The sequence below is a fragment of the Caretta caretta genome, chromosome 10, assembly GCF_965140235.1.
Source record: "Caretta caretta isolate rCarCar2 chromosome 10, rCarCar1.hap1, whole genome shotgun sequence".
Lineage (NCBI taxonomy): Eukaryota > Metazoa > Chordata > Testudines > Cheloniidae > Caretta > Caretta caretta.
Genome location: NC_134215.1, coordinates 71,069,446 through 71,093,188, shown reverse-complemented (window position 1 = coordinate 71,093,188; position 23,743 = coordinate 71,069,446). Strand labels below are relative to the sequence as shown.

At 47.4% G+C, this 23,743-nt stretch overlaps 1 protein-coding gene across 9 annotated transcripts in view; it reads right to left on the bottom strand.

Moving 5' to 3' along the window:
• The window catches only part of NTRK3 (neurotrophic receptor tyrosine kinase 3), a 333,051-nt gene that overhangs the window by 131,344 nt on the left and 177,964 nt on the right, over positions 1–23,743 (bottom strand). For all 9 annotated transcript variants that reach the window (XM_075133170.1, XM_048865819.2, XM_048865820.2 and 6 more), the window contains one exon: positions 3,015–3,203. In XM_075133170.1, the coding sequence (XP_074989271.1) occupies positions 3,015–3,203 (189 nt within the window). The remainder of the gene's footprint in view (positions 1–3,014; positions 3,204–23,743) is intronic.

Genomic DNA, 23,743 nt, shown 5'->3' with positions numbered 1-23,743 from the left:
AACGGCCCTGGTCTCAGGAGCTCCGAGAAAATCACAGGTGAGACAGAGAGCTCCAGCATCCTTCATCCTATTGATAGGAAAAAAAACCCCAGCACATTCGTAGTCAGAAGCAAACGTCTGTCTCCTCGCAGACAGCAGTAATTAATGGGCCTGTAAGAGTACCCCCCACAGGACAAGTTTGTGCAGAAGCAGCAAGAGGGGGCAAAGCTTAGCAGGCAGCAAGCCACTTTCCATATTTCATCTGCAATTCCATTATGCAGAACTAAGTGGCTGGGAATAAACATCCATCATTCCCGCATGATAAGCGATGTTTGTTAGTGCAGAGGGTGACGGAAATCTATATCACACCAATGTACTATTAATATGGCATTAAGCACAGAGAGTTTTCTCTCCTCACTGTAATTCAGTAACAGGTGTCTGTGTGTCCTCAGCCCAAACACCCGGCATCACAGCCAACTAGGGAGCAGGGCCAAGCTAAAGAAAGAGAGAAGCCACGTTCCAAAGTTTATAGACGATGCGTTAACAAAATCTTGTCTGTGAATCTGAGCTCTACAAGTCATGTGGGGGCGAATGCCATTGCTAGTGATGGGCTTCATAGTCTAATATCTAGCTAGTGGACTTAGCAGGAAGACAGTGATCAGAAGGGCAGGGGCTAACAGCCACTGGTATGTCCAGGCATTGTACCAGCCCCTTTTCTGGATAGACGCTGCTGGGTATTAATAGGCTTGCCTATCTAAAGGGCTTCACCTCTCCTTCACAGAGGGGAGGGGGAGGAGGGGGAAATATTTTGAGAGGAGCAAACCAGAGGTCCAATGTGTAAAATGCTGGGTGAATGGGAACAGTCACTCACCTCCAGCCAGACCCAACATGCTAAATGAGGGCTGGGCAGAACAGCTTGGGTAAAATAAAAACCAAATGGAAGCTCCAAAGAGTCTGGCTGGTTTTATTTACTGTAAAGGTGAACTATAATACTTTCCAGGGCTCATGCAACACTGCTACTGAAGTCACAGGGTGTTCGGTCTGAATAAGAGCTGCAGGATTGGGCCCTAAAATATACTAAACTAACGCCAAAAACATGGAGCTCTGCAGATGATTCCAGGCAGATAAGCAGAGGGACGTGCTTTCCCTATAATCTGTTGTGCGTATATTTATTGACAATGTTAAATTCTCTCCACATGGCCCGGTTAAATGATCCAGATTCCAGCCCCTCGTGGTTCTGCTGCATATTGAACTGTTCAGATCTTAATCAAACGGAACCCGTGAAGCTTTTGGACCATATTCTGCTGCGATCTACTTCCCGGGCAGCCCCACAATATTTAACCAAACCCCCAAAACTCAGAGGAAATTGAATCCTTTGATTTTCAACCACCACTACTACAATGGTGCTTACACACCAAAAGAGTTGATGTACTATGAAATACCACAGATTACAGAGATGAGAGAGAAATGAGAGAATCAAAGCCATCAGAGTCTGCTGAGTGTTTTGAGATGAGGTGCTATAAGCAATATAAAACATAAATATGATACAGAAATACCACACTATTTGGCTCCTTCTTCCTAACCAAAACACTCCACTCCCTCCCTGTATAAACTGATCAAAAGAAATACATTCAAATACAAATCAAAGGGAAAGCCAAGCACAGTAACTGGATACGCCCCATTGCTCCAGTGACTGAAGTGCAACAAGCAGCAGTCCAGGACTGGAGGTCCAGCTCATGTTTCTCTCTATCAGTTAGTGTGAGTGTCAGCAATAGGACCAGTCCTTGACGTCTCAGCCGGAGGGGAAGAGGATGCTGTTCAGGGTTATCTGATTGCAAAAGACGCGGCCATGGAGAACCAAGTTCCTGCCTAATGTTCAGTACTGGGTGAATTTCTAAAGGTTTGGAAGTTTGATTCCTATGAACACCTCAAAGCTCAGCTGCTGACTCAAATTTTTCCAGCCTCCCGAGTTTGCAAAAACAGACTGGGAGTCTGGCTCTCCAGCAAGATCCCTGGTACTTCCTGCTTCTGGTCAGGCCGGGAAGATGGTGACAATAACTTTCCTTGTGACATTTTGTTACATCCAACCCTGACTGGAACCAAGAAATGCAAAATATTCCAAGAACCTGAACAATAAATGGAGTGGGAGGCGGTTGCTTCTAGGAATTGACAAAGGCCGAGGGTGCAGCGGGAGGTTTGTATCTGATCCACTGATTGTGCATGGGCTCCACATATTGAGGGACAGTGGCCCAGGAAGCAGTTGTGGTATGTGGTGACCAACAGTGCATCCTTTTTAATAGCCCTTCACTTTCACTATCAGAGTTTATGAGGGCTCTTACTAAGCTGGGCTGAACAGTTTATCACCTGGTGTGGAAGATATTTGCTATTTAATGGATGTTGCCCACAACACAGATTTCAAGCTTTTCAGAGGCCCCCCTGAGTGTAAGAAATGGAGTGTCCAAATCTGTTGCTCTCCTGCTCCAAGCATTTTCTGTGTATCTGCCCTACCTGTAGATACTGCTGTGTTTGCCCTTTCGGCTGCAGGTTGTTCAAGGAGGCAGTCCCGCTGCTATGAGGGTAGGGAATTGTTGGAGAAGGAAGGGTAGATGCATCCTTATCCCACAGGGGAATCAGGTCTCTCTAATGCCTTTTGCTCTCAAGTTGCACTGGCTCACACCTCAGGTACAGTGCCCAAAGAAACCGTCTGCAGGCTCCATTCTAGGCTGTCTCTGTCCCAAATGGGGAAGGTGATTAACAGGTGGTGGTAGGAGGATGAAAGTGGAATGGAGGGTGAGGGTGGGAATTCTCCTTCTGAAGCACCTACATGTATGTTGTGATTTTTGTGACCTGAGATTTACCTTTCAGTTCACTTTCATTTCTGGACCATACAAGACCCATTATCCTCCCCCACATCCACTTCTTCCTTTACCTCTTCCTCCTCATCCTTCTTTTTCCACCCACTCCTCTTCCCCCCACCCCGGCCCCCATTCTTGTCCTCACATAAGCAGAAGGATCCAGCTGGATAAGGCACTCACATGTGTCTGGCTTGTGGCAGTTGTGGCCCTGCCTGAAGTACTGGGGGTTCTCGATGACAGGGATACGGGTCATGCCGATCACCACCGTGTCCGGGCCAGCATCCAGCGACGAGGGTGTGGTGATGCCATGGTTGATATGATGGAGGGGGCTGGCAGAATCCTCCTCCCCGCTGATCACTGCCACGGGACCTAGAGCCATCACACACAAAAATGTCAGACAACACAATGAAGAGACAAGCAGCCCAGATCCCTGTGTGGTTCTTCTGTTCACTGTTACATACAGTTCACCTAGGTTAGTTGCGTCAGCTGGACAAAGAGTAATCTAACCTCCTGAACAGATTAATTATCCTGGGAATCTCCCAGGCAATGCACGTGTGCTGGGGAGAGCCCGTCCCATTCACAATACTGGTGAGCGAGCCAGACTGACAATCCTGGAGACCAAAGTCCTCTCCCTCCAGAACTACAGCACAGGCAGCAACCGAACAGGCTTCAGCCCTGCCCTGGAGGGCCACCGTCTTTAGTCCCTGCCGGACATTTCAGCCTCTGTGGTGTTCATATACTACAGTGCTGGGCACGATATGAGACCCAAGATAGATTAAACAAGTAACCGAGAGCGCAGATTGGAGAAGCAGCATTCACAAATAGGGCTTCCTGGGTCTCAGGCTGTGCTCAGATGATGTTTCCCTCTCACCACCCATGTACACCTCCTCCTTCCCTTTTCCCCTGCCTGCATGCCCACAACCCCTAGATCCAGCTGATGTGCTTGGGAACCTGTGATCCATAGGAGTCAATCCTGAGTGAGCCTCACAAATTCTGTAAGTCCATAGGAGTCAATCCTGAGTGAGTCTCACAGTGATGGAAATGCACCTCCCTCCTTCCTAACTGTGTGCTGAGCAACCCACACCCTCTCCACCGGAGCCCCTCCAAAGCCAGAGCATTCACAGACAGAGGGAGAAGAAAAACAGCCGGTGCTCTCTGACTGCAATCCAGGGGAATCCCCCCAACCTTCTCCACCTGCCATCAACTTGTTGGGCTGCTCTTGCCTGAGAAGAGGCTGCAGGAGGATTTTCTCACCGGCAGAGCTTCTCCTTCTTGCTGGCACTCCACAGTGTTGGCTTCTCCCTGCTCCTCCTCTCTCTGGGCTGCCACAAGCACCCACAGCCAGCACCAGGAGCAAGCCCCAAGCATGGTGCAGAGCCAGGCAGCAACTGGAGCAAACTTTGGGCTGAGCTGTAATAGGCTCAGGAGAGTTTCCTCCCCATCTTCTCTAATTTGACTGTTGCCATCCCAGTTCCCCATTTGCTGCTCACTTCCAGGGATGCTTTATTGATCTCGCCACTCAGTCAGACTGCTGGGCAGCAGGCCTAACGGAGAAGCCTGGAGTCTCTCTCCATGCTGTCCTTCTAAGCCAAGGGCTCACACTTGTCACCCAGTGGGAACTGCGTGGTGGGTGAGCGATTGCAGCAGCCTGCTCAGTAGACCCTTACACACAAATAGCTCCCTCCCCTCCTCAACGCACCCACATCCACAGTCACCTTAACAGCCCAAACACTGGTCCCCCCTCCTTCTCAGACACCCCAAAATACATCTCCATCCATGTACAGCTCCCTGCCCTTTCACAAACTGCCCCCTCGAAAATACCACATGTACACACCCCTCTAACCACACATGCCCCAGCATGGGCAAACACACTCATCCTAACACCGCCAAATGGGCCCACTCAAGCTCCCCTCAGACACCCTAATGGCCCAAACACTGCAAACACACAGCCCACCTCCTGCAAAAAGAGACACCCCCCCCCACATCCAAGCCTGCACATGCACGCACGCACACATCCAAATCCCAGGGTACGGCTGCTCTAACCCCTCCCCAACACCCCCCCCCATTTTCATACACAAAAGGATGCCCTGAAGAAAGGGCCAGGTGACCTAATAGCCAGGTCCAGCTTCTCAGACCCATAAACATTTTACAAACCTCAGTCATCACCTGATTTTTACAGCCCCAGTTGTAAAACTGCCCGTCAGCTTTCATGACGGAAAGTTGTCAAGGCCAGAAAACCTCATGGAACTTCAGAAGCCAGGAGGGATCATTATGAAATGTTCTTTCCACAAGCCCCATGATCACAACCACCATTTCCCCAGGCCCCTGGTAAAGCCCAAAATTGCAAGCTCCAGCCATCTGTCTTGCATGAATGGGAAACTGTGAGGAGCTTGGGAATGAGAAGGATCCAACGCAAGCTTTTGTAAGGACACATTCCTCAGCACCCTAATCAAACACGCTGTAATTTATTCAGACAAGGAGGGAAGAAAAATCCCAGTCATCTGGTGATGTATCTCTGCTGTTTTCTGGAAACTACCAGGGGCTAACAGAAGGTTAAGCCAAGATGAGCGGAGCCGCTCCACCTTCTACCTGCGCTGAGTAGAAAATGTCTCTCTCCTGTCACTAATCTATTGCTAATTGCACAATTACTTTATTATGTAGTGCTAGCAACAAAGAAGAGTGTCTTGAAGTCATTTTGCTCCCTTGGAGCTTCTGAGAGGATCCAGAGAATATGTGCTTCATTCAGACATTCTGACTGCATTAATCTATTCTGATTTCTCAGACTTCAAGTATTGTTTGTTCTTCCGAGTGGGATATAATAAAGTTATTGTGTAATTAGCAGATTTCTGGCAGGTGTTTTACTCACAAGAAAGAAGTCTCTCCCTTTATTGTGAGTTCCTTTTGGCAGGTTCTCGCCTTCTTTCAGGGCCCAGATTACCCTCAGCTCCTGTGATGTTACAGAAAACACAGCAGAATTCATCTCCCCTGCAAGATGCCTGCGTTAGGAGTACAGGTATTGTGTTTCTCCAAACACAATAAACAAAAAGCAATTTCAGTCTGAATGACTTACTTTAGATGAAGAGACCACCACCACCCACACACCCCGCCAAAGAAGGAACAAAAGCAAAGTCTTTTTCATGGTAGGCATGAGTCCTCTCTGTCACAAACTGCACTGAGAAGTGAACACAACATGATGTCTGTCTCTGCAGGCGGGAGGGTGACATGCCCCCATTTAAGGGTGCAGGATACAGAAAACATGTCAATCAAGATAAAAGTGCCATATACTAGGATAGTAGACCAGAGTTTTTGCAGAGTCCATGAAGGTCCCACTTGCCCCTCCAGCAATGGTAGAGGCCACTGACAACCCCACGGGTGTCTCCAGGCAGCAGGATGTTTAGATTTGGGGGAGCTGATGGAGGTGCTGGGAAACTGATAGGAAAACCCATCCTCAGGAGATTCCTAACATGCCTCCCAGAGCAACGAAGCCTGGATAATGTCTCAAAGGTGGGACTAGCACCAAACTTTTGGGACCTATTCCAAACTGAGCCACATCTCTGAATCTTGAGACCTTCACCCACCTTTAATGATTCATAACAACTCATTGATGCTGTGCAATTTATTGGCCAAACCAGACAAAATGGAACATTAGTACACTCTTGAGTAAGCTGATGAGGGCTGTGGGGCAGGGGCAGGAGAAAAGGGAGGGGACAGTAACCAAGATTGCCCTAGGGGCAGGTTGAGATCAACTGATCCAGCAACAGACTTGTGATACTGCACTAGCCAACCTAACGACTGTGCACAAAGTTGATTGTACACGACAATACCCTTAGTCCAGGCAGCTCTGCAGAACACAAGAGGCTGCCTTCAGAGGGGAGCATGCCTGGTGACTCACTGGCTACTGTCTACCTAATGAGGTCAGCACTGAGGTCTTCAAACTGGGTGCTCCTGTCCCTCAGGTAGAAGGTGAGCTTCAAACTGAATCCCAAGAAGGCAGAATGCAAAAGAGGCAGAGAAAAACCATAGATATTAACGATAGACAAGACCCATTACCGTAGGTCACATCAAGCCCATTCAACCACTCCATCAACGTAGGCCTGTCCCGTTTAAATGTCTCAAGCAATGGGGCTTCCACCACTCCCCTTTTGGACACAAGTATCTCATGGCCTTACCTCACTGGTAGGAAGTGTTTCCTGAGAGTTGCTCTGCAGTTTCCTTCTCTTCATTCCATCCCCACTGCTCCTACTTCAAGCCCTTTTCGAATGCTCCCCAAAATACCTCCTGCTCCTTGATCTTTACACCCTTCAAAGGTCTTCATGGATTTCACTCTCAGCTAATTCTCCATAGCAGGCTGTCACCCATGCCAACTCTCCTTCTCCATGCTCAGCCCACTTCCTCCACTTTCGCTTACTCCTCCATACATTGGCAGTTCAGTGAGGCCAGGTCCACTCTACAGAGTTCTGTCAGCATACCTGTGTCAGTCAGAGGGATGAAAAACCCCCAGCCCCTAGCTGACGGCTATGCCAGCAAAAACCCCAGGGCAGACACGGCTATGCCGACAGAAGCACAGCTAACATTGTTCCGGGAAGTGGTGCAGCTCTGTTGACAGAAATACTCCTTCTGTTGTAGGCATAAGCTACATCCGCACTAGAGGGCTCTGCCAGTGTAGCTATGCCAGCAAAGCATCTCTAGCCCGGACAAGGCCTCAGACTAAACCAGGGGTCTCAATTTACCTTAGGGCCAGTGCCAGTCCTCAGATCCTCCCAGCAGGCCAATAATGTCACTGAAGATGGTGTTCAGAAAAGAAAATGTTTATATTGTATTTTTTATTTCGAATTTCTTAGAACTAATGAAACTGTCATACAACGTTATACAATTCTTCGCCTGCCAGAGAGTTTTTAGTGTTTGCCAGACACCTGGCAACGCTTCAGTTCAGTCAGTTTGTTGACGTTTGGCCTCAGTGACCGAGCAGTTGAAACCTTCAGGATTGCAGGGAGGTGGGCATCAGACAGTTGTGTTCGGTATTTTGACTTGTTTAAAGTCATTGTGGAAAAAAGTGACGCTGCCTCCATGGCTGACTCTGCCCGGCAACTAATGATGCTGCCGCCATGGCTGACTCTGCCCAGCGACTAGTGATGGTATCGCTGCCCCTCTCCCCCAGCCAATGGGAGTTGCGGGGGGCGTCGCCTGCAGAAGAGAGCTGGCAGCGTGGCTGTATGGGTCTTTCCCCCACGGGCCGCAGTGGGGAGGTTCTTGGGCTGCAGAGGGCCCGTGGGCCGGGACTTTGAGACCCCTGGTCTAAACAGAGAGCATTTCTTTGGTTAGCACCCCAAATGGGCCTGGTGTTTAAAAGGGGGCTGTCAGGGATTCCTAAGTGCCAGTTAAGGGTCTTCATGTCCCAAGGCAGTAACGTGGTGTGGTGGTAGGACACACATCAGTGTAAGTGAGTAGGAAGGGTGGCTAAAAGTCATTAGGATTACACCTGGTCTACACTTAAAAGGTTTCCAATGATGTCTATATGGGATAGCTATATTGGCAAAACCCTGCGAGTGTCAATGCAGTTATACCAGCAAAGTGCTTTTGCCAGGATGGTTTATTCCAGTTTAATGAGTGAAATAAGCTATCTCAGCCAGACCACTTTTTTTTGCCAGTACAGCTGTGCCTACACTAGGGCTTTTGCCAGCAAAGCTATGTCGTAAAGAAATATCCCACCCCTAGTCGAAAGAGCTCTGCCGGCAAAACCTTTCAAGTGGAGACCTGGCCTTAGAGGACACTACAGATGGCTCCCAAATAAGATGGGTTTCAAAAGCATTACTACAAAGGTAGGGCTTAGTTTTCAGAAATGCTGAGCTGCCACCACTCCAACTGCAGTTAACGGGAGCTGAGAGTTCTTGGCACTTCTGTCAAATCAGGCCCTCACAGTCAGTAAGAGAAGACACTAGATGCTAAAACTAAATAGAAGACAGGTCTTCTGTACCAGGGCTCTGGATGGTTCAGGATATACAGGGCCTTTTGCTTCTTGGTCACTGGTTCCCAACCACTTCCATCACAGTGGTAAAGAGGTTTGTTCATTCCTTCTAATAACTCTCAGTTAAAACTATTCCAGGCCAGGATTTGAATCTGTGATCTTTAATTTTTTTTTTAAAGACAGAACATACTCAAAGGAACAGATTTTCCCAAATGACACGAGGGAACTGGGGCAGTACGAGGTTGCAGGCCAGAGGTGGCCCTGATTCAGGATGGACAAAGTGCTCCCTATGTGCTCCCTCCTGGCCGCTATGTGCTAGCAGTTTGCCTGATCCGTTAGTAACTGTGCTTTGGGATCCACTTTGATGAAAGGTGCAATGGAAAGTCAAGACTATAGTCATGATCATTACATATACAGTACACAAGACACACTGCCTGGCTTACACTGAAATAAAACCACCGAAAGACCTTGCTTTATCTCATCTCAGTGAAATTCACCCAGCTCCAGCAGACCCTGGTACACTTGTAGAAGCTACCAGTCCCCAGTAGCTTCAGCACCAGCCAACTCTGCTGGTCCATCACCATCCCCAAACACTTACAACTACTGCTAGTCACTGACAAAACAAGAACTGTCAGGGGTGGAGCCACCTGATGGTTACAGCCACATGGATAATATATCGCAGAGTCTGCCTGAGCACACTTACACCTCTTGCCGAGAATGAGCCTGCAACGCTTCCCCTTCTCAAGCCCCAGGGAGACCAGTGTGAGGGAATGCACCAATGGAGCTCACAATGCATTTGCTCTTACCTTTTGGAGGCACTTCTGATCCCTGCCAGAGCTGGAGACCAAGATACTTAGCTATTGGCTAGCGTCCAGCTACTTCCTCCCCAATAAACTCAGAAACCAGATATTATCGGATTAATTATGTACAACGTTTACAAATTAATGTTTAGTGCCCTCCAAGCTTTCCTCTCATTCTCTTATCTTTTAATTATTTATCTTTGTTATTTTACATTTCTCCTAAATCTCCAGCTCTCTGCTCCTCTCTTAGATCTCTGCCTACCCCATACACCACCCTGTGCCCACCAATGGTGGTATTTCTTGTATTTTCTTTCACTCCCATTGCCACATCTGGGGAGCATAGGTCACTGTGGCTTGAGATCCAGGTCTCTCCAGCACAGAATTAATCACAGTTTCTCTTTGACACAAACTGAGGGTGACATGGTACCAGAGATGCAATGCAGACATACTGGACAGACCCTGGAGACATAATTGGTTCCAACTAGATACCGATAGTCTTTCATATTGTACCTGCGGGCTTGATTTGCTCTGCCACTCATGATATATACAATCATCAATAGCTCATAGAAATAAACCAGGTATCAATAATGTAACTTTTAAACACTCTCTTGAGTATACTGTACATACTGTAACTGCTAACCACGTACAGGACACTGAACTTACAATGGACGATACTGATGAAAGACCAAATCCTGAGATCTTTACTTGGGCAAACTTCTACTGATTTCAGTGAGAGATTTTCTGAGTAAGGACTGAGAAAAACTGAACAAAAATTGACTTCAGGATTTAAGTGTCTACGGATCTATGTAAATCTATCCACCTGTACAGACAGACAGATGGATAGGCAGGTGGATGCCCGGATGGACATAATTTTGCACCACCAAATCCAGGTTAATGGCCCAGGACAACCCCTGGTAATTCCTGATATACCCATGGGAGATCTTGGAACAGGACTAAAGTGAATTTGAGTCGCAAATGAACTCAAACTATATGATGATGTAGCAGGTGTCTGTCTGTGGATAAATAGGTCTGTATTGTGGATATTAATTACCGTATAGCATGGCCACTAGTTAATTTTTGAAGGATTTTGTGTGTATCTTCTGTGTTCTCTGGGATTTTTAACATTCTGAAATCTCGGAGAGCAAAGGAGGGATTGGGGCAGAGGTTGGATCTGGTATGCAGCTAAAGTCAGGTTAACAATCAGAGTAATTCATACCTGCTGCAAGACAGCAACTACAGTTCCCTGCGGGCCCCTCCATGACTCCAGCAGCTGACTCAACTCCACGCTCCCTTTTTTTAGACTCTCTTACTTGGTCACCACAACTGAAAGTACTGTACCAGTCCTCCTCCAAGAAAGATTGGTGGAGAGCCTTGTCAGAGAGGCCCCAACGTCAGCCATTAGAGTCACTACAGAGAAAGGTGTAGCTCCTCTTTCTGACTCTTTCTGTCTTTTCCCCCCACACCACCATGAGCGAGGCGCATTTGCACGCTCATCTACCTCCCTTCTCTCTTAACTCCTGCGGCCTCCCTCCCACCCTATATGCCTTCCAGTTCTTTCCCAGCATTGTGCCCATTTGTCTTTTTCTCCCCCTTTTGGATTTGACTCTATCCTGATTCTGCTGCTCCAAAATCCTCCCTCTTTTCATCTGCCAAGTACATTTTCTCCCATTCTGCTAATCTTCCTGAAACCCACTGTCTCTGGGGACTTTCTACCATCTTCTCTCCAGCGTGGTCTCCTGGGGCTTAACTGCTCTGGTTCCAGTTTGTCTGAAGCTCTAGGAAGCAGGGTACACCTCTTACTCTAGGTCTGTAAAGCACCTAGTAAATCCCCTGTTCACATGATCAGATCCGAATGGTCAATTACTTAACAAGGTAAGGTACTGTATTTTCTGATAAGATGCAGGCATAGGCATTATAGAATACCTTATAAATAGCCAGAGATTAGAGAAGAGAAGATAATGGTCACTCCATGCACATCCATAACATAATGAATTCTCCAAAGCAGACATGTGCACAAGAGCAAAAAGTCCATCATGCTAAGACAGTAACCTCTACCGGGCATCTAAGAGGCAGGTCAGGCAGGTTGTAAATGATGATGCTCAGTGCTCTCCCAAGCCATGACGTTCTTTACTGCGGCAGAATGGCCCTCAGAGAGGAGTCAAGTTCTTTCCTATCTCTGAAAAGATCAAAGAAAGACAAAGTACCTACCTTCCAGTCTGATGCTCCTTAAATCTCCTCGTAGTGAATGTAAGGGATTTTCAAAGCCACCTAGAGGATATGGATGTGCATTTCTCATTCTTTGCAATGAGAAGTGGACATTCAGATCCTTTAGGTGACTTGGAAATCTCACCCTATAAGCAATACAATTCCCTAACACTTTTCTAGAAAGGGTCTGTCCCAGCTACACTACAAACCCCAAAGCAGCGGTCCCAAAGCAGGTCAGATGGCTAAGAAATAGTTCATTCAGAACAATGGGCCAACCACACCACCATCAACAGGAACTGCCTTTTGGGAACTGATTTTTGATCGATCACTACAAGAGCTAAATGGGCCATCCAAACTCCACTGTATAATATAAAGAACCACACAATGAAGCCATTTAATTAAGAACTGTATACGATCCATAACTAAAAAACCCTCCCCTCCCCAGTAAACTGGGCCAAAAAGCAAGCTACTGCAAGTGCTGTAAAAGCCCTCATTTTAAAAAAATCCACCTTTTTAAAATCCCACTGGCCTTCTGGCCTGACCTCAAACCTCAGTTGATGCTTCCATGCTTCAGTGATCTTAATCTTAAATTCAATACATCAAAGGGCCATATCATCAGCTGGCAGAAGGATGGCTCTCAATCAGAATCGTCCAGCCCTGCTTCAGACCAGGAGACATATATTTATGTATAAACAGCAGATACAAAAACAGCTCCAACCTTTACATTAACAACAACAACAACAAAAGCGAGGTGTTTAAAAAATCCCAACCTTTTGCTGGAGCTGAAATCAAACACTGACTCATCCCCCAGGGGTGAGCTCTGCACCAGCAGGGATGGCAACTGAAACTCATAAAACAGAATAAGTGAAAGCACAACAAACACAATTAAAACTCTGGCCATGCTCAGAGATGGATTGCATTTACTGTCTCATAAAGAGCCCTGTTCTGTCAGGCAAACAAAAGGAAATCAATTTCTTAATTTTTATTGGCAGATACGGGCACAGGGCCAGGTTAGCGCTTGCTGCTTTCAAGGCAGGGACCTGACTGGAGGCTGGCCCTCCCAGTTCCCCTTTCCCTGCTGTGAAGGGCGGTTATCCCACCCTTTTTGTCTCCAGAATATCCCGGTGCGGCTGCCTCTTCCTTCTAGCTTTGATATCCACCATGGCAGACTGTGGGAGCTTCTATCCTGTAGGATGCGCTTCCCTGAGCAGTGGCCCTACCAAGAGGCAGAAGGGGCTGAATACCTCCCTCCAATCCATGCAAAACGCTTTCACTCTGCTGATACAGAGTAGCAGCCGTGTTAGTCTGTATCCAGAAAAAGAAAAGGAGAAGGAGAAAAGGATCCAATGAAGTGAGCTGAAGGAGAAAAGGATCCGATGAAGTGAGCTGTAGCTCACGAACGCTTATGCTCAAATAAATTTGTTAGTCTCTAAGGTGCCACAAGTCCTCCTTTTCTTTCTGCTGATACAGTCTCCCGCCCTTGGCTCGCCCTCGCCATCTGCACCACGTTCAAACACGGCTTCCCTCACTCCCCAACGTCCCCACAACTCCGTTCCGCTCTCCTGCTACCTGCTGACTTCGCACTGCTTGCTCGGGTCACTCCCATCTTCACGCCTATTTCTAGGCTACCCCCTACCGTAGAAATAGCTTTCCAGTTATCATCAGCCAAGTGCCATCCCTCTCCTTCTTTACCAAATTCACAGCAATTGGGCCAGAAGCATTAGAGTTGCATCGACCGATCCATAGCTAATCTGATTGTGGCCAAACTAAGATTTGAAACCAGATTAGCACCTTTCTAGAGAGCCATGTTTCTCATTAAACAGTACACTCCACAGGCAGGTCAGAGACTGAACCAAGAGCACATGGAGGACAGAGCCAGAAGCACATGGACCAGCCAGAGCCAGAACTAATTGCAGCAGTTACACTGATGGAGACCCAAACTGCTGAGAATGGAAGTGGGGAGTCACGAACCTGCCACTGAATTCAGCTGCAAGTGCCCTGAATGAGCTGCTCCTATTCCACCCCAGAGGGTAGAGGAAAAAAGAGAAGATTGCTGCATTTCACCTTGCAATGGCAGCATAGCTACTGCCCCCATCCTTCCTTCCCCATACGCCTTCTGCCACATGTAAAAATAATCCAGAGTGGTAGCTTCAACTGGCCCCCAGAGCAAATGAAATGCGGGACAGTAATTCTCAGAGGAAACTATCCCATCATCACGTTTAGGAATTGAGGCACATCACAGAGTAAATCTACCTCTGGGCCACTCACACTGCTGTTTGCTTCATATACAATAATCCATAAGGTCTCCCCAAACCATAAAGCACTGGTTCAACTTCCATCACCCTTCAAAGATTCTCTCCTGTAAGAAATGTCTGATTCCCCAAATCTCTCGCACTCTGGAGAGCTCCCCCTTGGTAGTGATTTTCCTTCTCAGCTTTATTTATGGAGTTTTGATGTGACTCCTGAATGCACTCGCACACTGGGAATGGAAGTATTAAGATCAAACATGAGTCAATGCATAGGACAGCACAAATACATAAATCCAGCAGAGGAACGTAGACAATAAAAATCACAAGACAATCTGAAAATTTCAAGGGGAGGCATCCAACAAGCCAGACAGTGTGAAAATCCAATTCTGAGTCCCAGGCTCCAGTGGGAAGAATGGAGAGGAGGACATTTTATAGCTATGCCCAAAGCCAGAGGGCCAGCTGTACCAAGTGCCTCCAACGCAGGAAGAAGCAAATAGTCAGAAAAGTGACTAAATGTGACACTGTGGGGTTACTCGTAGGAATACTTTATCCTTACACCTGAGCATCTCAAACATTTTAAGTATTAACTAAGCCTAAACCGTCCCCCATGAAGCAGATAAAGGATATATGGGAACCGTTTCTCCTGCCTACCAATGAAATGCAACCACCTCTGAGGTGAAACATGGCAGCTATTTAATAATGCACAGCAACACTTCCTAAGAGCTCAGAAGAGGAAGCAAAGCATATTTTATCTGATAGTAAATGCAGGAAGGATGGCCGTATTTAGTTACAATACCTGTGATGTAATGGAACAGGACACTAGCTAACAGCACTACTCTTATACCATCTTTAGTTGCTCTTCATGACTCCCTGATCAAGTTTGCTCTGTTCACATTCCAAAAGCTGATTTTTCTAACTGCCAGAGCTGCACACTCATCCCGGGATTTGAAAATCCAGGTGGAGTCTTTCTGGCTTATGCATCAATCACTAGCAAGAATGCTCCTGGGATCCCATCTTGGCACACTAGCGTCCACGCCAGCGATATCGGCTTTCGCAGCATTAATGGGAGCAGAAATGCAGTTCTGTCAGCAAAAGGAGCAGATATGCTTTGAAGGCACAAAGAGAGTGGAGGGGGGAAGCAAGGAAGGGCCAAATCTATAGAGTCACTTGCTGTAATCTCACTTTAATTATTCAGCGTGCTCTTTGGGCTTGATGCTCAGAGGTATTGAGTATCCACGGCTCCTACTGACTTGCCAGTGTTCAGCCCCCTCTGACAGTCAGCCCCTGTGCTCCTTTCACACCTCTTTACCTGGGGAGGACACTGGCATATATAAGATATGGAACCTTCCAGTGAGGCACATGGGATGCACTGTGGTATTTTGGGTTGCAGAGTCGCAACCGCATGGCACCGATGTACCCTTCTGAAATGCAGTGAGAAAGGGCCCCTGTCGCAGGGGATACAGCTATCTATCGCTGTAACAAAATCCCACTGCAAACGGCATGCTGTGTGCCTAGCCCCAAGTGCCCATGGAATGGACAAATGCCACAGTGGGACAACGATGGGCAAACCAGGAGACATTTCAGAGGCCCAAGGCATGGCACTGCTCCCTGCAAAGTCATCACAGCCACAGGCACCAATTCTCCATTTTGTAGCATTTCTGTAGACACGACCTGAGTAGGACACAAGTCCCTTTGCTATTCATTTGTCACTGTGGCTCAGGTGGGAGCCCGTTTGCTTCTGGGCCGAAAGCTTCTGGGGTTCAGATCTCACGCCAAGATCCAGACTCATTGCAGTCATGCAGTAATAAGGGGGAGGGTCGCTGTGCTTAGGGGCTCCATATTTGGAATGAGGCATCAAACCAAGGTCCCGCCTGCACGATTCTGTTTGGCAGTCCATATGGAAACTCAACATCCCAAGGCACTTTTCCGGAGGAGACAGAGGATAAAATGACTGAGTGTTCCTCTGCCAGTACTGCAGTTTCACATATCTGAGACTACTGCTTAGTGCAGAACAGCTGCTATACCACACTCAGCACGGCAGGCAGATTTTGCAAGATGCTACAGAAAACCAAAGGCTAGTCAATTTTGGGTTGGATGGATCAGGGGAGCCCAGCAAAGGACTGAAGTCATGGCAAAGGTGTATCTTCCTGTCACCAAGGCCCGCAATCTTCCATCATTTTATGGCCATGCTATAATTTGGACAACAGAACCCCGTATTTCCCAGCACCATGTCCAGTACCAGCCACTAATCCCTAACTGTTCAGCATCTCCCATTAATCACCCTTAGCCTCCAGTCCCAAACACTGGGAGCTCAGTGCACTCCCGGCTGCCTGTACTCTCAGCATGCTGCCCCTTTACATCATCTTTTTGTAGACAGAAACTTGCCTCCCATTTAAGCCAGAGTCCCAAAACTTTCACCTCAAGGGTACCTAAAACCTCCAGAACCATGTGTACTTTACAACACAAGAGATGGGCAGTTGCTGGGTAAAGGCCACAGCAGGGCCTATTAATCTCTTGGCTCACTCATCCCTATCATAGACACACGGTAAAAATGATAGAAGCATTTCATTCAAATGGCACTGCAGAGGGAGTGGGGAGAGAGCACAGGGCCAATTGATTTCCAGTATGTCTGCTCTTTACCTTCAGGTATAAATACAACAGCAAAATCAATCGGAATAACACCATATCAGCCTTCTAATCTCTTCTGCTCATAAGGTGTGTTTTATATACTGCAGTGCTTGCTACAGTTTGCACACACGTGCAGGAGTACACATTCAACTACTCACATGAACATTCACATATGCACAGGTGCTGCTCGCACATATACACACTCACACACAATAAACAGTAAGCAAAAGGAGCGAAGTGTCTCAATCTTCATTTTACCAGTAGGGAAATTGAGGCACAAAGAGACTATCCAGCAACTTAATCCAGTAAATCCATTGCAGAACCAGCAATAAAGCCCAGATTCCCTGACTCCACTAACCACTAGATCATGTTGACACCTGCCACAAAGGGACCCTCCCTCCCTCAGACCCACACAAGTCCATATTTGCTTGCTTAGACACATGCATGTTAACACATGGTCACTTGAACTCACCCAAGGACCTGCCTATATTGGTTTATATGCATGTGACACTCCCACTCAGACATGCTCACGCACGCTCACCCACATGTAAAAATGGGGGAACAACCCCCCCCCCAAAACACACTCAGCATTGTGACATGTTTCTTCGCCCATTGGCCCTTGGCATTTCACATGCTTACATGTCATTTGAACCCGAAGGTACCTCGTGGGCACTCAATGCCAAGACAAGTGAGTCTATCCAAATGCCCAAACCACAAGGGAGCAATCTCCTCGGAAACAGAGATGACGGCTCAGGGCTGAACACACACATTTCCTTTTTTCAATTTCTATTTATCACTGGCCCAAGGCTTTTATCCACTTTCCTGGCCCCCAGCCATGGCAGACTGAGACTGTGACAAACTGATAAACACTTTAACCAAGCCCTTCCTCCTGAGCACACGCATACAAAGAGCTGAGCTGGAGCAGGGGCTGCTTGGCAGGCACAGGGTTTCCACAAACACAGGCTGAGCTGCACATCTCTACTAGCTGGGCCCCAATGTGAAGATGCCATCCCATACTCGCAGGCAGACCCCACCCAGGACAAGGGACGCTATTACAACATGGTTAAAAGCTACTGTTTAGATGGGATCTACCTGTCTCTGCATAACTCAGGTAAAGCTTTGGACAGCCCAGGGTTTTAACATGCTTGCAATGCTGGGCCATGGTTAGGTCCCACCTACCCTGCAGCTTTTCACCATGTTATAACAGAGACCCCTGACTCAGTTAAAGTTGTCCTTGAGCTGGGCCTCAGAAACATTAAATTTGCCATTGGATCAGACCATCAGCTGAGTGAGTCCAGCATGGCCCCATAAGCAAGAGCCTGCACCTGACCGACTATACCAAAGGTGGACAAACTACGGCCCGCGGGTCACATCCGACCCACAGGACCGTCCTGCCCGGCGCTTGAGCCCCTGGCTGGGGAGGCTACCCCCAGCCCCGCCCCTGCTGTTCCCCGTCCCGCACAGCCATGCTGCCACCGGGCAGTGCGACTGGCTCCAGCCGGGTGGCGAGCTCCTGCTGCTCTGAGCGGCATGGTAAGGGGGCTGGGAGCGGGGGGGTGGTAAGGGAAGGAGCAGGGGATCCCAGGGGGGCAGTTAGGGGATGGGGAGCAGGGGGCAGTTGGATGGGGCAGAGGCTCTGGGAGGGGGTGGTCAGGGGACAGGGAACGGGGGGGTTGGGTAGGGGTGGGAATCCTGGGGGGCCTGTCAGGGGTCAGGGGTGTGGATAGGGGTCAGGGGGGCAGTAGGGGACAGGGAGCAGGGGGGGGTTGGATGGAGGTGGGGTCTAGGGAGGGTGGTTAGGGATGGGGGGTGGTCAGGGGACAAGGAGCAAGGGGAGGGCTGGATGGGTTGGGGGTTCTGAGGGGTGCAGTCACGGGGAGAGAAGTGGGAGGGAGTGGATGGGGGCGGGGGCCAGGCTGTTTGGGGAGGCACAGCCTTCCCTACCCGGCCCTCCATACCGTTTCACACCCCGATGTGGCCCTTGGGCTAAAACGTTTGCCCATCCCTGAACTATACAGCGCTGAACTGAACTGAGCTGAGTGCACCGTGGATGCTTAATAAATAATAATAGTAATCAACCAGCAAACCTCTACCAGCTCTCAGTGGTCAGAGCATTTGTATCTGTCCTTCAGGCATCTGGCCACCAGTGAACACTGGCATCACAGACACATAGTAGAAGGTTTGTGCATGCTTCCCATTTTTCAGCTTTGCCATTTTTCGACAATCTGCCTCCCTCCCTCGCTATGGTTGCTGTGAGCTGCCAAGGTATCCACCCCCCACCCACCCTCTTGCCACATCTCCTCTCCCATAACCTGGCCACAGTGAGATCAATCTTGGGCTGTCTCCGCCTTGATCTACTTGGAAAGCTTAACTGCCATGAAAGTAAACCACTTGTCCTCTGGCTCCAATCTCTTACAGAAATTAGTGCCAATGGAAGTGTCAGTATCAATTTCATAATGTTATTGGATGAAGGCAAAGCTGGGCCAAGTCCCATATTCCTGATGGGTCATCAAAGTGATGGGGATTATGGGTAAGGAGACAGACAGTCCTGGCAGGAAAGGCAATGACGCAAGATCAATTATACTGACAAGGCTATCTTTAAGCCACACCACTTAACGCTGACACCAGTGTGTTCTCCATGGAGATGAGAGGCCTGTATGCAGAGTAGTCTTACCCAGCCAATGGTAACCAGAGCCCCTGGAGTCCTTGGAGTCATGTGTCCCCTCCCCAAAGTATCCAATTTAAAAGACTCTGAAGCCAGTGAGGGAATTAGCTGTTATAATACAACATTAATGTTCAGGCCTCCCTATTGCGGTTTAATTTTCTGTCAAGAAAAAATAGCATGTATTAAACAAAAATAAATCTCTTCCCTTGTGTGACTCCCACAAAGGATTCAAATGGAAAGAACATTTATAATCTAAGGTATTTTGCACCCCTGGTTTATGCTCTTTGTTTTCATTTTGCAAATCATTCATCTTGAACCTTGAAACTAGACTGGTCAGTTTCTCACATTCTAGCTCTCAGACACTATTTAACGGAGCTCATGATTTTTCAAACAAAAACTTTTCTGTCAAAATTTGACCTATTTTAAAAATGGGCTTTTTGTTATTAAACATTTTACCTCTGTACGCAGGCAGTCACCATAGTTGTATGACAGTGACATTATGCTCCTAACAAGTTATTTGCAGGCCCACTTACTGCAATTGTGCATGCAACTGACATAACTTCTACACTGCAAAATAAACCCCTTAGCAGTGAGTCCCAGAGCCTGGATCAACTGACTCAGGCTCACAGGGCTCCTCCTACAGAGTTAAAAATAGCAGTGTAGACATTTCTGATCAGGCTGGAGCCCCAGTTCTGAGTGTGCAGATTAGACACATATTTGCACACCCAAACTTTTAAAAAAACAGACCCACCGTGTTTACGTTCAGCCAGAATGGAATTTAATAGGAAAGTCTGAAATAAAACTAGCTTAACTTAGTTCTTTAAAGTAATGGAAATGTAACACTTCTGACTTTTGCAAAAAGTATATCACTTTTCTTTGCTTAATACTCCTCAAAATAGCCTGGTCTGGTGATGTCATCCTCGCTATGCATTTACTCCTTCCGAAGAAAAATATTTTGTTTCCTACAGAAACTAAATGCATTCAAATTGCAGAAAGAGTTTATATCCTGAATCTGAGCCTTTTGAAAATTATGATGATCTCTTGGGGGTATGAATTCCAGATTAGAAATATCCTAAAAAAACCCCAAAAAACAAAAAACTTGTCCACCATTCCATCATAGATAAATTTTTAAAAAAACAACCACCGTTTACATAGTCTCTTGTGCTTCCCCTGCTGGTTCCCTAGTGCTATGCTGATACAGTCTTGTCATCTGAAGTTGACCAGAAGACATGAGGTTGAGCAGATTTTCAAAAGGACGTTGTAGACAACGGAGGGAAAGCAGAAATTCCTGGCACACATATCATGATATAAAGGTAGTATTTGCCTTGACTTCTTTTAAAGACGAACCGAGCTTTTAACTACAGTTTGCGGACAACTGTATCGTTGCAAAATTCACTGGCATTGTACATACACATCATATTGAGCTGACATCACACCATTAAAGAAAAGGTTAGACAAAACATCTGACAGGGATGGTTTAGGTATACTCAGTCCTGCCTCGGGACGGGAGGATGGACTAACTGACCTCTTGTAGGGCTGGAAGGGACACTTCTTCTATAAGTCTGTGTGAAACGAAGGAACAGAGGGCTGTCCAGGGCAAACTAAACTGAAAAAAAATCATCTGTAAAAACTATTCCACTAGTGCAAAGGATCCCCTGTGTTCAGAGGAGCAAAGATCTCTCAGAGGGGACAGAACCTCTTGACAATATCAGGAAAAGAGCTCCTGCAGCAGGATATATGAATTTGTAGAACAGTCTGCCAAGGGAACGGATGGAAGCTCCATTGCTTGGAACATTTAAAACTAGACTGGACAAAGCACAAGAAATCAGTAGAGGAAACAAAACTGCATTGACTCCAGGAAGTCAGGCTGGGTAGGCCTGCATAGGCCTTTTCTATCTCTAACTTCTATGATTCTTATTTTCAAGGGTCTCTTTTGGCTGGGTCCCCTATAGTCAATAGGTCAGATAGGTATGCCAGTGTTTTCCAGGACATCATTCCTTATGGCCTGCAGCCCTGACCTGGAGATCTAGAAGTGGATTGTATATCTATGTCAGAAAAGCATACCGTATAGGTTAAAAAGAAGAACTATTGACAGTACCAGTCACAGGATAATCATGACAATTGGTGTCTGGTCTAGTCAGACAGGTCGGATTTCTCCATTGCTTTCCCCAGACCTATCAGAAAGGAGAACACAAAGCTCGCTCCTACAGAATAACTTAGAAAGTATATGCTACCAGTGAGCCGACTGCTAATCGGAAAATAAAATAAAACTAACTGCTCAGAATTCTTATCTGAATCCTACAGGGATTTCTGGGAGGGCCCCCTTTCAGCTTTGATAGGGAAGATAAAATATACAGGGAGCAAAGGGTTGAGTGCTGCTGGGGGGCAGGAATCTGCTGCTACTCCAAGAAGTTGATGCTCTGCTGATACCAACAGCCTAAATAACCCCTTTAATAAATTAGAGAGCTATTCATTTAAATGGATTCCACTGTCCCTATGCTGCCAGTTAATCTGTAATTCAGATAGATCAGTCAGGAGGCAAGAGTCCAGAATATAAAATTATTAATTCCCCCCCCCCAGGGTTGGGGATTTCACTTTCTAAACAGAACAGCACGCTCCGCTTCTCACAGACGCACACATGCACGCAGCTCCCATCTGAGGTCAGTAGGGAACATCAACTCCATTTAAATAAAGGAGCAAGCAAGCGCAGTGGTTGTCATGGTGTGACGGGAGCCGTGATCGCAAACAGCTCTAGCTTTCACGTAACCCTGAGTGTACGTGCACACAGTACCTTCTGGGACCCGTCAGCTGTGTAATCACACACTCGCACTCAACCAGAAACCGATTCTGCCTCTCCCCATCCTGCCAGCCATAGGCGTAGAACTGCAATAGCCATAGGAGGCTGCAGTTATAAAGGTGAAATGGTGGCATACAATAAAGGGGATGATTCCAGACAATACCAGGTTGAGCGATGGATGTTACAAAGGATCAGGAAGAGGGATGTGGTTCCTTTCACTTCTAGGCAGCTAGTTCAAACCCAGCCCAGGTCAATAAAGACCAAAATTTACTACCCATGCGATGGCTGTTCAGTCACCCAAGTGAAAGAGTTATGGGGACAGCAGTCCACAGCATGATCACAATTAACACTACTCTTCCCCTTGTTGACACTCTTAACAGAGAGGCCAAGGGTTGAACAGGCCACTGGAGACTGACTTCACCTCCCACCCCCAGGGGGTGCCTCTAGACCAGACCTCTAGAGCAAATCACATTTAAGGGGGGGAGGGGCAACGTATATGTGCATGATGAATCACCTCTCTTCTGGGGGAAAGGCTTTCCGGTCAAGCTTTTAAGAGCAGAAGCTGAGAGCCACACCTAACCACCTGAGCAACCAGCCTGATCCTCACCTGTGGCATCCCCAGCTGCTTCCATTGACTTCAGCTTGAACGAATCCAAGCAGCCGGTGGTAGCAGGTGCCCAAAAAGAAGTGGTGGGGTTGGCTGGCAATTAGAAGTTGGAGAGGAAGGAAGGTTAGGGCACCAGCCTAGGACTTTAGAGACCCAGGTTCGATTCCCTGCTCTGCCACAGACTTCCTGGGTCATCTTGGGCAAGTCATTTGACATCTCTGTACCTCACTCCCCCATCTGTAAAAAGGGGATACTGATACTTTCCCTACTCACCGGGGTATTGTGAGGATAAACAAATTGAAGACTGAAGTGCTTTGAGATCTATTGATGAAAAGTGCTATATAAGAGATAGGTATTATTATTAGAACACATCCTTCCTACCCCCACCCTGAAAAAGGTATTATGCTCTTGGCCCCTCCCTGTCCTTTGAAAACTCAAGGGGACACTGGTATGAGCGGGTGCCACTCCACCAACTGAATGGAGCTGGGTCCTGTACATCAAGGCTGCCTATGGCCCAATGACAGGAAGAGAGAGGAGAGTCTTAAAGTGAGGGGAGCTTTTAAGTGCTCTACTGAAGACCATGTGAGGATGCCACTTGTGTCACACACCGGGATGCATCATGAAGGAGGGCACATGAAGAGGTCTTTGGTTAGAAAATGCTCACGAACACCAGGCACTCAAGGACCAGGAGGGGGAAAAAAGAAGAATGATGAGAGAGAGAATCAGTTGGCTCAATATGCTAAGATGGGTAAGAGTCAGAGGGGAAGTTCCCAGAAACCACCTATCGCAATGCAGGAGACTCCATATGGGATCAAATGTGGGAAGACGGATAGACACAGACTAGACGTGTGTGCACATAAAGAGCATCTACTCCCACCTAAGAACAGCAAAATAGGGGAAACTCTATTGTCAGAGGCTTCTAAGGAAGTAAGTGAATACAACTGGACATCGGAATGGGGTCTTGGTCACCCAAAGGATTTTCTGGCATAATCA